The sequence below is a fragment of the Cyprinus carpio genome, chromosome B25 (assembly GCF_018340385.1).
Source record: "Cyprinus carpio isolate SPL01 chromosome B25, ASM1834038v1, whole genome shotgun sequence".
Taxonomy (NCBI): domain Eukaryota; kingdom Metazoa; phylum Chordata; class Actinopteri; order Cypriniformes; family Cyprinidae; genus Cyprinus; species Cyprinus carpio.
In genome coordinates, this window is record NC_056621.1 from 14764909 (window position 1) to 14780686 (window position 15778).

The 15778-nt window shown below is 36.6% G+C and overlaps 1 protein-coding gene across 1 annotated transcript in view; it reads right to left on the bottom strand.

Annotated features, from left to right (window-relative positions):
* aass (aminoadipate-semialdehyde synthase) overlaps nt 1–15578 on the bottom strand; it is a 16574-nt gene extending 996 nt beyond the window's left edge. Inside the window, exons 1-24 of the mRNA XM_042752871.1 lie at nt 15215–15578; nt 13313–13554; nt 12908–13084; nt 12665–12749; nt 12390–12457; nt 12063–12209; nt 11860–11938; nt 11591–11718; nt 10746–10897; nt 10523–10645; nt 9397–9508; nt 9145–9204; nt 7870–7937; nt 4995–5116; nt 4772–4901; nt 4558–4668; nt 4443; nt 3468–3575; nt 3058–3198; nt 2777–2944; nt 2593–2688; nt 2351–2466; nt 874–962; nt 508–684 (exon numbers count right to left, since the gene is read on the bottom strand). Coding sequence (XP_042608805.1) covers nt 508–684; nt 874–962; nt 2351–2466; nt 2593–2688; nt 2777–2944; nt 3058–3198; nt 3468–3575; nt 4443; nt 4558–4668; nt 4772–4901; nt 4995–5116; nt 7870–7937; nt 9145–9204; nt 9397–9508; nt 10523–10645; nt 10746–10897; nt 11591–11718; nt 11860–11938; nt 12063–12209; nt 12390–12457; nt 12665–12749; nt 12908–13084; nt 13313–13552 — 2698 coding nt within the window. The 5' untranslated portion in view covers nt 13553–13554; nt 15215–15578. The remainder of the gene's footprint in view (nt 1–507; nt 685–873; nt 963–2350; nt 2467–2592; nt 2689–2776; nt 2945–3057; nt 3199–3467; nt 3576–4442; nt 4444–4557; nt 4669–4771; nt 4902–4994; nt 5117–7869; nt 7938–9144; nt 9205–9396; nt 9509–10522; nt 10646–10745; nt 10898–11590; nt 11719–11859; nt 11939–12062; nt 12210–12389; nt 12458–12664; nt 12750–12907; nt 13085–13312; nt 13555–15214) is intronic.
* Nucleotides 15579–15778: the final 200 nt, after the last annotated feature.

The following is a 15778-nucleotide window of genomic DNA, read 5'->3' on the forward strand; positions in this document are numbered from 1 at the left end:
TTTTAATGTCCAATAATTAAAATAGTTATATTTAAGATATAATTTTATATTTAAGCCAATAAATGACATCCAAATGACAATTGCAAGCTGGTCTACCTGTTATTAAATATGAATAAAATAAAATGTTGAATTAAAATGCAATGAGCATTGTGTGATATTTGTAAAAGTTATATTTTCCATGTAAACTTTAAGAAAAAATTAGGTTTAGAAATGAAAGTTGACCATTGACATTTAACATAGCAGGCCTATGTTAAATGTTTGTGGAGGGAAAAGATTTTTTGCAGTTGCAGCTGAAAAACAACAAATTAGTGGGAAAAGGGAATGTGCTGATATTTTTTGCATTTGCATATTTTACACTTTTATGTATATTCCCAATAAATATATCTTTATTTAAAAAAAAAAATGCAAAATATCACTTTTCAAAGTATAAATAATCTGTATTGGCCCAACTTTATATATTGGTGTATCTCTAAAGGAAATTGAATGTTAAATGAGCATTGCACTGACCGTTGAGCACCATACGGGCTGCAATGGCTGCTGGGTAGCCCACGGTTTTGGCCATGGCTGAGTATCCATCGGGGTCCCCGTAGACCACCAGACTGATGTGTTTGGTCTCCAGCTCGCCAGTTGGGTGTCTGATTCCGACATCGTTCCTCATGACGATCATATCGCGCTCACCTTTAGCTGCGCGTGACAGAACGATCCAAAAACAGCAATCATTTATCTGGAACTGGACTTCAGGATTAGTTTAAGACATTTAACAGCATAACGGATGGATGATCTTCAGAAACACATGCTGAATCTTCAAAGCTCTCTGAATCTCATGACATAAGACAGATTTACATAAAAAAGGAAGAGGAACTGGCACTTTACCAAAAGACAGTTTGGCCTCCAGATGCTTAGCAACTGCTGCTAAGATGGTGTCAGCGTGAGGAACCGGCTCTTCACTGAGCATCCCGAGCCTGATAAAAATGTTAAAAAACCTCCCTCTTATATCAGCAGTGCTGGGTTACTGATTACAAATTCATTAATAAAAACGGTAGTCGGTAATGTAATCTAAATTGCTAATTTTAGGTATTGTATTCTGACTACTTCTGGATTACTTTTAGATAACCTATGATCTAACTTGCTAATTTAATTGGAATTATTGTTAGAAAAAACGAAAACAAAGAGAATAAAATATAAGACCAATAATCAACACCAGAAAACGCAAATTTGTTGTTAAGATGTTCCAATTAAATCTCAAGTAAATATTTTACTGTAGGTCAAAGCGGTCTGACTGAGAAAAAAAAGTTTAGAAATCCCTGCATCACATAAACAAACATTAAACAGCAATGACTTGGTCAAAGTTTTCTAGGTTTGTAAATATTTGTGTTAGTTATACATTGGCAGTGTTTAGTAACTTGTGTAATTATTCATCTCATACGTGGAGTAATTGACTGATTTTGTCCCCAAATTCAGATGCATGGACTGCGAATGAATTTACATGGCCTTTCTATATCATGAAAATTCAATGTATTCAATAAGACACAGTTGAATTTTTTAGAAGGTAAACTTTAAAAGAAAAAAAAAACAAGAACTAGGGAGACTCAATACATTTGTAATCATGTAATCCATAAAAAGTAACTGTAATCTGATTATGGGCATTTTTTTTAAATAATCTAATGTCAATTGAAACATTTTTGGAATCTGATTACATACTTTGGAATCTGATTACATACATAATCAGTTACTACCCAGCACTCTATATCAGCAGGTACTGTGATGGAAGTAGTGGTCGACCGATATTGTCTTTTTTTGACAGCCGATGCCAATATCTTAGAAAGCAGAGTGGTCGATGACTGATATACATGTATATTTTTATTTTTATTTATAAATGATCATTTTTAACAATAACTGAATTTTGTGTAATTATAATTGCATTTATTTTAATTAATATTTGAGAAATTTGATATTTGCTGAATGCTTACATAAATAAGAAAGTATTATAATTCCTTTCTATTACTAATAATTTATAAGCATTCATTATAATACTTTTTGTATACCTTTTAATTTCTTTGTTTAACAGTTCTGATTATTAGACTTCTGTCCGTATTAGGCAGAACTGTTAGATGGTGAGAGCAAACAATAAAGAGTCAAAAATTGGCCTAATCACCATCCTCTCAGGTGCTGCTATTCTCAGTGCCGCCAAAATAAGTCTCGATCATAAACGACTAAACAGAAAAACTTATTAGCTGATGCCGACATTTGAAAAATGTCAAATATTGGCCGAATTATCAGCCTTGGGGATATATCGGTCAACCACTAGATGGAAGTCTAAAAAATATTGTTAGTGAACTCCTAAACCCACCATCTGAGACTCTGCATTCTGAAGTCATCCCGTCCGACCCGCTCATAAACGGCATCTTCAAAGACACTGCTGCTCACAGACGTGGACAAGCCAATCTGCCTACAGAGAAGCTCTTTCTGTGTATGAAACAAAATGGCATTTACATATATATATCATTATTGTTTTGTATTTATAGTATATATTTTCATTAAAAAAAAAAAACATTTTATGAGTTGGATGGAAAAAGGTCCATAACTCCAGACCCATGAAACAGGAGAAGCGGTGTGTCCCAGCTGTGGACAGGGTTCAGTGTTAATGAGTCCCAGTTTGACGAAGCCACTCATTGCAGAGGAGAAGCCCTGAAGACACATGCATTTCAGGATGACACACAAGCACTGGAGCAACACTGAGATTACACACATCTTTACATCACATTAGCATGAATACCCTGAAGCGCAGAGTTCCTCTGATGAGTGTGTGCGCAGACTCAATCCCGTACGGCTGTGCGTATTTGGTGCTGTCCCGGTTGGGGAAGCCCTCCAGGTTGAAACCAGGCATGAAGTCCATGGGCTTTGTGACATCCAGGAGAGCCCCGCCGGGAGGAACACTGACCACCTGAACAGACAAACCACATTGTTTGTAAATGTTTTTATTATACTGCTATGAGGCTTTCGGGTGGCTGATTGTTAGACACTGCAGAATTGTAGAGGTTATTTTTGAAGTGTCACCTGATTGTCTTTCAGATAGATGGCTGGACTGATGGTGTTGAGCAGGACGCCGTACGGACTCCAGCTGAACTTATAACGCAGTGGGTTGTCCGAGCACTCTGGGGCAGGAAGACCACCACAAAAAGAGCTGTACGTTTCCACCTGTCAAGAAACAGTGATTGAAATTTGGAGCAACTACAAGAGCACCATGTGATTTGACCAAATTTTCACAAAGACCATGCTGTGCCTGACCGCTAAGTAAGTAAAAATGAACATTCAAGATGCTGTGAACGTTTGTTGAGGTCTGTCAATATGTCTTCCAGACGTGGTGATGAGTGCACCAATGGTGCGACAGTATGTCACTCTATCGCAAATACCCATCAACACATCCAAGTGGTAAACAAACACGAGTGCACGCATGCAATACCTACAGTGCAACCGTCTGCCTTGGCCTGGTCGATGCACTCCATGGCCAACATGTGATCAATGCCAGGGTCCAGACCCATCTCATTGACGATGGTGATGCCAGCATCCTCAGCCTTGGGAAACAACAGCCAATCATGGTGAAGTCACACGCATATATTAATGAAGTCAACCAGAGGCAGTTTAAAATCCAATAAGGTCATAGAAAGATACTTACGGTGACTGATTTGAACTTAAGTGACAGTTCTCCAAAATATAAAAAAAATCTGTCTGATTCATAAATCGTTGTACTTTTCAATTAATTAGCTGATCCAGTTAACAAAACCAGTCTAAATGATTCACACGAAAATTTGGTTCTTGAGTTCAACTCACCATCTCTATTTGTTTGCAACAGTTCAGTCAATGACATGATGCTATTTTTTTTGTCCTATTTATTATTATTATTTTTTAAATACCTCTTATGATGACCATGTTTGTAATTTCTGTATCACAATTCATTTTGACATTTTTTGAGTAAGCGTAGTCAAAATGCAAGGAGGACAAAACTGTCCTAAAAATTATTTTTTAGAAATTAAGAAAAATCCTTACTAAAAATAATAATTTAAGTAGTTTGACAATCTTTATTTTTATTTATTAAATATACATAAAATATTAAGTATAGTATTTGAACAAAACTGCTTCACTGCTTATTAACTTTTGACAAGTTTGCTCTCAAAATCAAGATGAAACTGAAAGACCAACAAAATTCAAGTGCACCAAAACAAAGGCAAGAACTCAACAAAACAAACAAAACCAAATCAAAGCAAATCAAAACAAAAAAAAAACACTTCAAAACAAACAAAAGCAAAGAAAAAAACACAACAAAACAAAGGCAAAGCAAACAAAAGCAATAATATAACAAACCAAAAACAAGACAAAAAAAAAAAAACTGAAACAAACACACCAACAAAACAAAACAAAACAACAAAATAAAAAATAAAAACACTAAACAAAATCAGATTCTCTTGTCCCTCAGGAGAAAATAATGATAATTTTCATTTTTGGGTGAACTATCGCTTTAAAATTAAATTGTTTTCTAAGAAACAGGAAGTTCCCTACCTCTTCTGAAGCTCCTTCATAGCTGGGCTCAAGTAACTGGCGGTCACCATGTTCACCTTCATTTTAATGCAGTGCTTAGCTACTTGTGGATGAAATGCATACGGCAGCATGCTAGATAGCAAAAACAACAAAAGAAATTAGCTTTAAAAGTGTATGTTAAAGTAGAATAGCTAATGTCAAAGCATAACTAAGTGAATGAAGTTCATGATTATGCCTGATGACGATGTCGTGGTCTTTGATCAGAGACTCGAGGTGGCTTTCCTGGCGGGTGATGTCCAGCATCATGGCGATGGTGTTGGGGTACTTGGCTGCCATGTCCTCAGCCTGATTCAACAGATTCGATGCTGCGATGCAAAGATCACACAAGATTTTTATTAAAGAATTGCGACTGTAAATTCTACACTGCATTCCAGACAGATTTTGATGCGGGAACATACCCACTGTGACCTGAGTGCCAGCGTCTCTGGTGAGATACTCGATAACTGGCCCAGACACATATCCTGCACCCAGCAAAAGCACCCGCTTCATTCCTCCTTTCTTTAGGATCTGCTCCGATTCCCTGTTTGCCAGATGGTACAGCCATTACAACTAACACACTCACACACACTCATACACACACTATCCCTCTCACTAGCCAAGCAATCTGTGAAATCACAAAACATATCCTGCTGGATAGTGATCTTAAACCGATTGAAAGGGATGCAAAACCCACAAAAGAACATGGGAAGATCTTGTGGGATTGTCCACGATATGAAATCAAAAAAATGTAAAACATCAACATAAAACATCACAGATTCATTTTTCATTTTACGACAAGAGTAAACCTCCAAAAACACAGAAATGGACAATGGCACTTCAGGAGCAGATAGGGTGCCTAAAAAAACTGAAGGAAAACATATAGATCTACTTCTAGATCAGACAGTTCTCCATTCAGGATATAATCAAAGCAGTTTAAGAGGGCTGTTAAATCAACGTTTTGCTTCGCAAGTCCCTTGGGAGACACATGTGATCCAAGCTCCCCCGTCGTTCAGCCTAATTGGATCTGATGCGGCACATGAGCAAAAATGTAACACTTAACCCCCAACCACCTGCATGCCTTTCTCAGAATACCATTAAACTAGACATTCATAATAACCACTAAATATGTGTTTTAGATCAGGGTTTTACTGCTATTTAGTGCTACTTTTAAAAGCTCTCATAATAAGGTGCATTAGTTCATAATATGGCACACTTTCATATCAAATAATAAGGTTTTGCTTGGCCTTACAGTCATTTTTAACACAGTCATAGTGTGTTTATGAGTATGAAACCCCTAAAGCATTAAAAATGGCACTGCCTCCAGTGGCTTTTGGCTTGTTTAAATCAGTGGCAAAAGCAAAATAAGACAATTTATCACATGAATGTGCAAAACTACATATTTTTAAAATCTGTGGGTTGTTTGAAAGACTAGAGAACTAATTAGTTGAAATATAGACTTGCCAAATAAGCAGGTTGAGACAGAACCGATCACAGGGGTCTCGAGACCTGTGTTTTTACACTTGACATGCCATCTTAAAACCACAAACCAGTGGTGTGAGATAATTAAAAAAAATAGCATGACACAATGGCTAAATATGTAGTGCAAGACTGCAATGTGCATGTTTGTGTATATAAGAATAACTCTAAAATGAAATAACATAAAAGATAATAGGAAAAAACAAGAAATTAAATAATTATAATTTTTAATATTTAAATATTTTTTTTAGTTTTTATATATATATATATATATATATATATATATATATATATATATATATATATATATATATATATATATATATATTATATATACACACACATATACATATATATATATATACACACCATATACTATATATATATATATATATATATATATATATAAACACACACACACATTACCATATATAATAATAATTTTGTTATAATTCTTTTTTTTTTAAAAAGCTATTATTACATTTTCATATTACTATACATTATTTAATACTGAATACAAAATAAAACTAATTAATAATACATAATTATTTTGTCTATATTACACTATGTATCTATCAAAGGCAATGACTCTCTTAGACGGTTTTCATTCAGGACAAGAACAACAAGTAAATCAAAACAAGTCAAAGGGTGGGTCTTTAATGCTTTCCATTGATTAAATGGAGATCAATGTTGGCTTGTGGGTGGCTCCATTAAGTATAGACCACAATGGATACAAACAGACTTGCAAATTCAGTGTAATGTTTTGTCAACCTAGCTCTTCACCACTGAATGAGACCGAGACAAAAGAGAGTGTTTTGAGAAAGACATGTTGACTGCAGAAAGCATAGGAAGCTTTGATTACATCTTGAATAAGAAAAAAAAAATGAAAGGAATGAGCTATTCCATTTAATGAAAATGATTCAAAAACGTGATATAATCAATTAATGGCCATGAATTGGCTCATGCAAAAGAAGCTTACCTTGGAGAATAATTAAACTTAAAACTAAAAAAGAACTGGTGCATTGATTTCTTTTTCTGGCATGCAAAAAATCCCAAGAAAAAGAGCGAGTGGGAGAGACTGCGGCTTCGGTGAGAGAGTAAGATTGTCTACCCATGAGAGAACGCACTCAGCGAACGTGTGCTCTAGCCAAGCAAGGTGTTAAGGCAGTGCAGAAGGAGGCACACAACCTGTGTCTGAACAAAACAAACACGGTCAGCAACTTGTTTTCTCTTTACGTTTCCAGTGTATGAACTTACTAAGGTTTAATGTTTCAATTTCATCCTGGGAAATTTATTAGCCTCACAAAACTGAGCTAAACAGGCTGTGTTTCACACCGGTTTCATTGGGACTTTTACAAATTACTCTCAAATAAAACAGAAACATACATTTACATTATCATCATCATCCAAAAGCACCAATACGTGTGTAGTTTCTGACCTTTTCAAGAGGAACTGGGGTCTATATCAGCCCTGCGTTCTTATCTTTTGCATATACAAGCAGTGTCTACATTCAGGTGTAACTCAAAGCAGTTTGATCTTTAGCGATATGTGAGCATATAAAGACTACAAGCTGTTGAGCTCTGGGATATGGCAATGTTTTTACCTGTCTTTCAACCTTTGAAGAAATCTTCAGAATAAGTCTGCCATCCTCAGTGTGTAAGCATATCATCCAAGCAATGTTAAAAGAACTTCTGTGCCTCATAAAACATCACGGCGAGTGTCCAATTGGACAAAACACACTCGAAGCCTTAAAGAGCTATTGTAACACGGGATTGAACACGTGATTGAATTAACTTCATTGAAAAAAATGTCCCTTACCTCCTTTCTCGAAGTTTCTGAATGTATTCAAACTTAGGCGTCAACTTCCCATTGGAGGTAATTACAGCCTAGATTGAGGAAAACAGTGCATGTAATACAAATAATACTACTGCAATGTGCACCAAATAGATCATGCTAACAAAAAAGTACCATGGTATTGCATTTAGTACATCACGGTATATTCTGAAATACCAAGCCACATGAATATCGTGTAAGGTTATGCACTGAGATTTTTACATTCACATTCAATTCACTTTTGAATTTGAATCAGTGGAGCAAACAGAATGCAGAACATCATTTGAATCTGAATTCAAGTAGAATTACAAACAACTTTTTATGGTTATTTTATGGTTGTCCTGCAGTTTTTAATATCGCAAGAAACACACATTTAATAGTATATTTTTAAAAATGAATGCAATGCAAACAGTTAATTTCATCAAGCCATTTTTTTTTGTAAACCCTCCTTTTTTCTACACAATTACTAAATATATTTATTGTATTTCTCTGCCTTATTTTCTTGAGATAACAATTGCAATGGCCTCTGTACCGTTCAAAAGTTTGGGGTCATTAAGACACTTATTTAGCATAGATGCATTCAATTGATAAAAAGTGACAGTAACGACATCTATAATGTTTTAAAAGATTTCTATTCCAAAAGTTTTGTTCTATTAAATTTTCTATTCATCAAAGAATACTGAAAAAAATGCATCAATGTAATGATAATGAGAAATCACATCACAGGAATAAATTACAATTTAAAATATATTAAAACAGTTATTTAAAAATTGCAATAATAATAATAATAATAAAACTCACAAAAAAACCTTAACAACCCCAAACTTTTGAACTAAGTCAGCCTTGATGAGCAAAAGAGACTTCTTTCATAAACACTACAAAACTCTTACAGACCCCAAACTTTTGAACAGTAGTGTATGTGTGGAATGGAAAAAAAACATTATTTTTGCCATTCCATTCAGTGCTGCTATGAACTTTCTAACTCTGCACTGATCTAAGCCACGGCCCTTACCTCAAAGTAAACAGAAATGTGTATTTCAGATTTCTCAGCTTTAGTTCCATACTGAAAATCAATGGATGTGTGGATGGGCTCCAGTTGAAACGCCGCCCATTTAGCTCTGATTCAAGTTTTTCCACACATTTCTGAGTCTGCCTTCTGTGCAGCATTTTGTGCAGAAGTGCACGACCGCACATGAACACAGCTTAGAGGAAGCATCCCCCCGAAAAAAAGTTGTAAAAACACCCTCTTAATACACTCACATCTCTGACTTGTGGAGAGAAGTCCTCTTCCTCTAGCGGTCTGGTGGCGTCTGATGAGAGCTGTGGGACAAAGGCTACCATTACAAACCTGCTTAAATCATCAGCAGCATTATGCATCACATTAAATTCAACCAGCCAAGAAAGAAAAAAAGTCTCTCAATCATAGCCATACTATTGTTCAAAGCACTCCTCTCCAGAGCAAAGCATCTTATGCTGCTGGTCCATTACTCACCACCCTGTGTTATATCTTACCATCTCCCAGATGTAAGGGAACAGCCGGTCCCCAAAATACTCGGTCGCCTCGATGGGCAGCTGGGCGGGCAGGTTATCGATGGAGCACATGAGAATGCCATTACCTTCCACACTGCACAGACACATTTTATAATAAACATGAATGTTACCAGGGCCTTGCTATGGTGTTCTGAGTCGATTTTAGTGCATTGCTAAGTGTTTCTACAGCGTTGATGGGGGATTGGTTCCTAAAAGATTGGTTCTTTAAAGGTTCTTTCCACATAGTAATACTTCTATTGAGAACCATATTGTCCTTTTATGCTTAAATGGTACTTTGTGTTAGAGAACAGCATTCCCAGAACTTTATTCCTTTTTTTTTTTTTTTAAATCTAAATCTATCCAAAACATACAACTACACACGGTATCAAAACATCCTCAACAGGTACTCGATATCCTATTTCTGGAGCCCAGACATACAACTACACACGGTATCAAAACATCCTCAACAGGTACTCGATATCCTTTAAATATCTACAACTTTTAACTCCAAAAATAGTTTTAAAAGTTTGGTTTAAAATATTTAAAGTGTAACTGGTTTCCTACCAATTCTGTCATTTTTTTGTTTGTTATGTAAGTGGGACCAGCTCTTTATTTAAGGATAATTTTCTAATTTTCTCCACTAAAAATAAAAGTACCTAATTGTAAATAATAATTTGATAAGACAAGTAAAATAATAGCAGGGACAAAAAACAAAACAAAAACAAAATAAAATAAACAATATAAGATATTATATAAAAAAATTATTATATTAATAATAATAATAATAATAAATAAACTACTATTTTAAAGGTTCTTTATAACACCATGAACATTGTATAAAGCACTGCCAAAGCATGGTTCTTTATGGAATGGGTTCTATTTCATACCAAAAATGGTTCTGCTCTAGTTACAAACTGAAGAATCCTAATCTGGTTTGGTTTAGAACCATTTTTTCCTTAAGTATGCATGGTATTCTAGTCTCTAGTCATAACTCAGGTAAGTCTTTGGGACTTCTAACTGGTGTCACCATCCTCCAGACCAAGCTTAGTGCTGAAGTTTAATATTCAGTGTTAGGGGGTTTATGCAGTTGGAGGAAGTAGTGGCACACCTGTCATGGTCTATATGCTGGTTGGCATCATACATGCAGAAGGGCTTCTCAATAGTGGTGCACTCAGTCATGAACTCAATGGAGCCGCCTGTGTCCGCAGAGATGTCACAAATGGCCAAGAATCTGAAATTCATAAAGGATCAGATTGTCGTTTTCTCAAAGAAAACTACCGTATGACTTTATAAGGGTCAGCTTTTATGATACTTAGACAGAAGGAGCTCACTTGTGGGGAAGTGCAGGGCAGCCATGATCAGGTGATGATGATGCAGGTATAACGGTTCTAATCAGTCGTTGGGCGTCCAGTCGCCGCAGCAGTCTGGGTGTGTGAGGGTCCCAGTATATGCCGTTTATCAGGCAGGTTGTGTAAGGGGCCACCTGTGCAAAAACAATGCATTTCAGTCACGTTTGCTTTTCAGACACTGCATTCAATAAAAGACGCCGTCTCATTTCGGTGAAATTTTGCAAAATGATCCAGATCATGTGGATTTCCAATAAAACAACTGGAGTTTGCCTGCGATGGAGGTAAATGTGACCTCGCCTTAAAGGAACAGTTCACCTAGAAATGAAGATTTGCTGAAAATTTACTCACTCTCATGCCTTGCCAAGATGCGGATAAATTTAGCACTTCCTCACTTGCTCACCAGTGGATCCTCTGCAGTGAATGGGTGCCGTCAGAATGAAAGTCCAAACAGCTGATAAAAACATCACAGTAATCCACACCACTCCAGTCCATCAGTTAACATATTGTGAAGAGAAAAGCTGCAAGTTTGTAAGAAACACATTCATCATAGGATTTTAACTTTAAACCATCACTTCCCGCCAAAATACCAGTCCATAATAACACTTCCTCCAGTGAAAACTTCCATCCTCTTTATTAGAGTCATGTGAATTACTTGTAGATTACTGTGATGTTTATATCAGCTGTTTGGACTCTCATTCTGACGGCACCCATTCACTGCAAAGGATCCATTGCTAAGCAAGTGATGTAATGCTAAATTTCTCCAAATCTGTTCTGAACTATTCCTTTAAGTCGCAGCCAAACCGATCAGCGGCCTGGTATTTACTTACGGTCTCCCTGAAGTGTGATGTGTAAAGCTCAGGATGGTTTTCGTACTCCAGGGGGTCGTAGAGTCCGTCGCTCTTTCTTATCAGGTGGTGGTGTCTGCTGATCACTGTGCCGTACACTTTGGTCATGTCTGCAAAGCAGATTAGCATGAGTCAATTTGCATGCCCAGCAAAACGCTGATTACTGTAAACACCTCAGGTGCAAATACACTTCCTCCTAAGTGTAACCATAAAAAAACAAAACAAAGAAAAACAGGAAATACAAGAAGTACCTCCACTCTCTGAGACTTCTTTCAACTCATGAGGCTCCACGTACTCACAGGGGAGCTCGTTAAAAATGTCTTGAGCGCCCTGGAGAGGATGCATTTTCATTTTTATAATACTAAGCATTCCTTCTCATGCTTCTCTGGTTTTCAATGTAAAGCACTAAGAGCATCTCATAAACTAATTTACAGAACAATAAATGCACACTTACCTTGGACACATTGCCGGTGCCAGTGAACACAAATGTGAGCGGTCCAATGGACTTGGGCATCAGACCTAAGGATATTTCATACCCACAATCCCTCACTGCCTGGATGGCCTGGCTGACGTTTCTGTAGTTGTGCGCCATACCAATGTGCTGACAAATGACAAATATGAAAACATATACCTTAACATTGCAGTTTTTAATCCTGAAAATGCACTAAATAATTGACTAAATAAATTAATAAAGAACCACTAACTGTGTACCACATATAATAGTGTAAGTGGCAATTCAAGAGTAGACATTATAATAGTTGAGCAATTCAAAAACAAATACCATAAATGGGGTGTGGTGTCCAAGAGCAAGAAAACGCAGACCCAGACCGTGTAAAATGTTAATCATTCCTGTGAAAAATACAGACAACATGTTTCACTTACAGCACAGAAACCATTTGAAGATGTGCACTGCTATTCAAAAGTTAAGATATTCGCATGTTTTTGAAAATCTCATTTTGTTTTCATACAAATTTGGAATTACACGAGGGTGAGTAAATTTTTACACCTTTTTAACTCATTATACATTATGTTGACACCATCAAAAAGGTCCCATACCAGCAACACCAGCCCACTGCCCAAATGCTACGATTCTGTAGCCATTGGGGTCCACCATTTTTTCATAATCAATGAGTCGAACCTCCTAAAAAGGGAAGGATATTTTGACACATGAGTATCTTGTGAAAGCTGCTTGTCCTGAATAAATATTTCCAAATACATGTGACGCTAGAGAGAGTACTGCAGTTGGCTTTCAGTGTAAACACTGTCCTTGACCGTGTGATTCCACAAAGAGACTTTCACCTTTTTAAGAAGGTCGTCTAGGAGCCCCATGTTTGCCTCTTGTGCTTTAATTGTGTGAGAGAAGAAGGCATAGGTCTTGTGGGGGTACACCTTTTCCTCCGGGGGCCTTTTCACACCGACGATGAGAGACGCCTCTGAGATGTCCTCCTGGATAACAGCGCCCGCTTTTTCATAGTACTGAAAACAGAAACAGACAGGATTTTCATTCATGCGACTACTAGAAATATCAAGTGGGAAAGGACACTAAAGAAGTAAAAGATATATGACAAATTATTTAAAATTAAAATATGCATAGCCTATATATATAAAACTCATCCAAAACAAAAAATCTCATCAAAAAAAAAAGTTTTGTTTATATAATAAATGTGTATATGTATTTTTACAAAAATAATAACAGTCACTCACTCTGTCGTGGATGGCCCGTCTGTTGGAGGGCTGGACGAGCACCTTATGCCCAGCTGCTGTGATCTCCCTGACGTGTCGTGGAGCCAGAGGCGCGCGCCTCTCCCACACATTGACATCCTCGCGGCGGATGGCTATGACGCTCTTGGGATTCTGCTGGTGATGACGGTGATGCTGAAACCTCCGCTGACAGCACACACAGCCCCTAAACCCTCGGCCCTGGCTCCTCACGAGACGCAGCATGACTGGACCAGTTTCCAAAACACACAGGTTACAACAACTACACACTTGAGGAGTGCTGAGAGTGATAGAAATACAGAAAAGTGATTCAACAATAATTTCACTCTTAATCACATCCTGCTGTTTTATTAGCAGCAACTAATGCACCATTTCTGTACATGCTGTAATTGTGCTCCTTTAAAACTTCAGTTCAAAGAGTAGCATATGTCATATGATCACATAAAAGCTGCAGTAAACTGACAGCACCTGGAATGTGGTTTGCATTCTTTAGGAAAAAAATGACTGTAATGCATTGCACACTAAGCGTCAGTAAAATAATGGATGACTTTAATGTTAGCGCTACTGCACAGAACATGCATGTATATAAACCGGGGCTAGTTGTCACACTTTCTACTTGAGTGAATATTTCTCAGAGGGAGGATATTTTTTTTTTTTTTAAGTATGACCTTTTTAGAATAAAAAAAAAAAAAAAAAATCTAAAAAAATAAAAAAAAAAAAAAAATAATTAAATAAAAAGCAGCTTGAACATGTCCACTGTTATTAGCCAATGGGGCATGTTGTCACACTAAGCTGTCACAAAGGGAGCTTACGTTGAGATGAATACCATTTTAGGATATATCCAAAATATATGCATTTAAAATATGTTATTAAAAAGAAACAGTTATTTAAAATAAATTAGAAGGCTATTTAAATGACATAAAAATATTTAATGAAAAACAAAAACATATAAACCACATGTGACAACTTACCCCAACGTGATATTTATGAAAAATACTAGAAGTTAAAAAGGTCCTTTAGTTTGAAACCAACACAGAAAACCACTGTGAGAAACAAACACGCAGACATTTGCCTCAAAACCTCAGAGTTAGTGAGAAACAGCTCTGTATGGTTGACTTCCTGCTGCTTATAAGCAACAAGTGACTGACTGCCAGTGCTGGGCTGGTTACTCAAAGAATCTAATATATTACACATTACTAGTTACTCCTTTCAAAAGTAATATTCTTACTTTACTTATGACTTTCTTGCAACAGTAATCGCAGTCGGAAGTTATTACAAACACACAATAGTGATTGATATTGAGTGACATTCAAGTAGAAATTAATGTCTCATTAATTGTCATGTGCAGCTTGAAGCTAATTGTAATTTTTCCGTTACCCATATATGATTATATTTAATCAAATCACATAAGTTTGTAAGAAACGGTTTAATTTTCCAAAAAGATTTTTAATTATAGTAATATAATGAACCACATGTTGATCAGAGGGGTGTGGGTGGGATATAATGCCAGAGTAAAGCCACAAGTTACAAATCAGTCTTCAGATCATCTTTTTTTCCTGACAAAATCAATATAATGCAATATTTCTTACCAAGCTTGCCTCACTCACTACATAAAACACATGCATGCATCAAAAAAAAAATAAAAAAAATAAATCAATTAATAAATAGATTGATTTAAAATAAATCAGCGATGATAAAAAAAAAAAAAAATTAAATTAAGCTGTTTTATGAATGGTAACTAATATTATTACTGAAATCTTATTAGTAATTAGTTACACTAACTTACTAGTTACTGCAAAAACTAATATTATTACAGTAACTAAGTTTCTAGTAAGTAGTTACTGCCCGACACTGCTGACTGCATGCTGAGTTTTTTTATATACATACCTGTACCTTTAGATTTAAGCAGTGTCCTAGCACCTACAACGTGGCACCGGCTGAATAATCACATTAACGTGGTATGAAATGCACAGGAGGTTTATATATAAACTCTCGCCGCAGCTCTTAGGAGTGAACGTGTCGCGTGAACGTGAATGACGGAAGTCTCAAGACTTCAGGCGAATAATATGGCGCTAAACAGACCTATCCATGCGGTATAGAGCACAGCACATATATTTGTTTCTGCCTGGAATGTGTCTCGGTTTCAGTATCAGTAAATCAATCTGAGCCCTGGATTAGTTCCCACCAATCCCGACTCAGAACGCGGAACTGCCTCCTCGCGTGCCCTCGACGTCGCGTCGCAGCTTTATGACTGAGTAGCTCGAGGAAACAAGCCTCGCCCCTTTCGCGCTCTCCTACAAATACTGTGGCGCAAGGAGCGACGAGGTCAAATCTGTTCTTTCAGTTTTGCTTGTTTCTTCGTTCTTTAAGTTCGTTAAAATATCTTGCGATGTTATTATTAAAACCATACCAGATTATTCGTGTTAAACAGATTGGCCAGGGCCCAAAAAC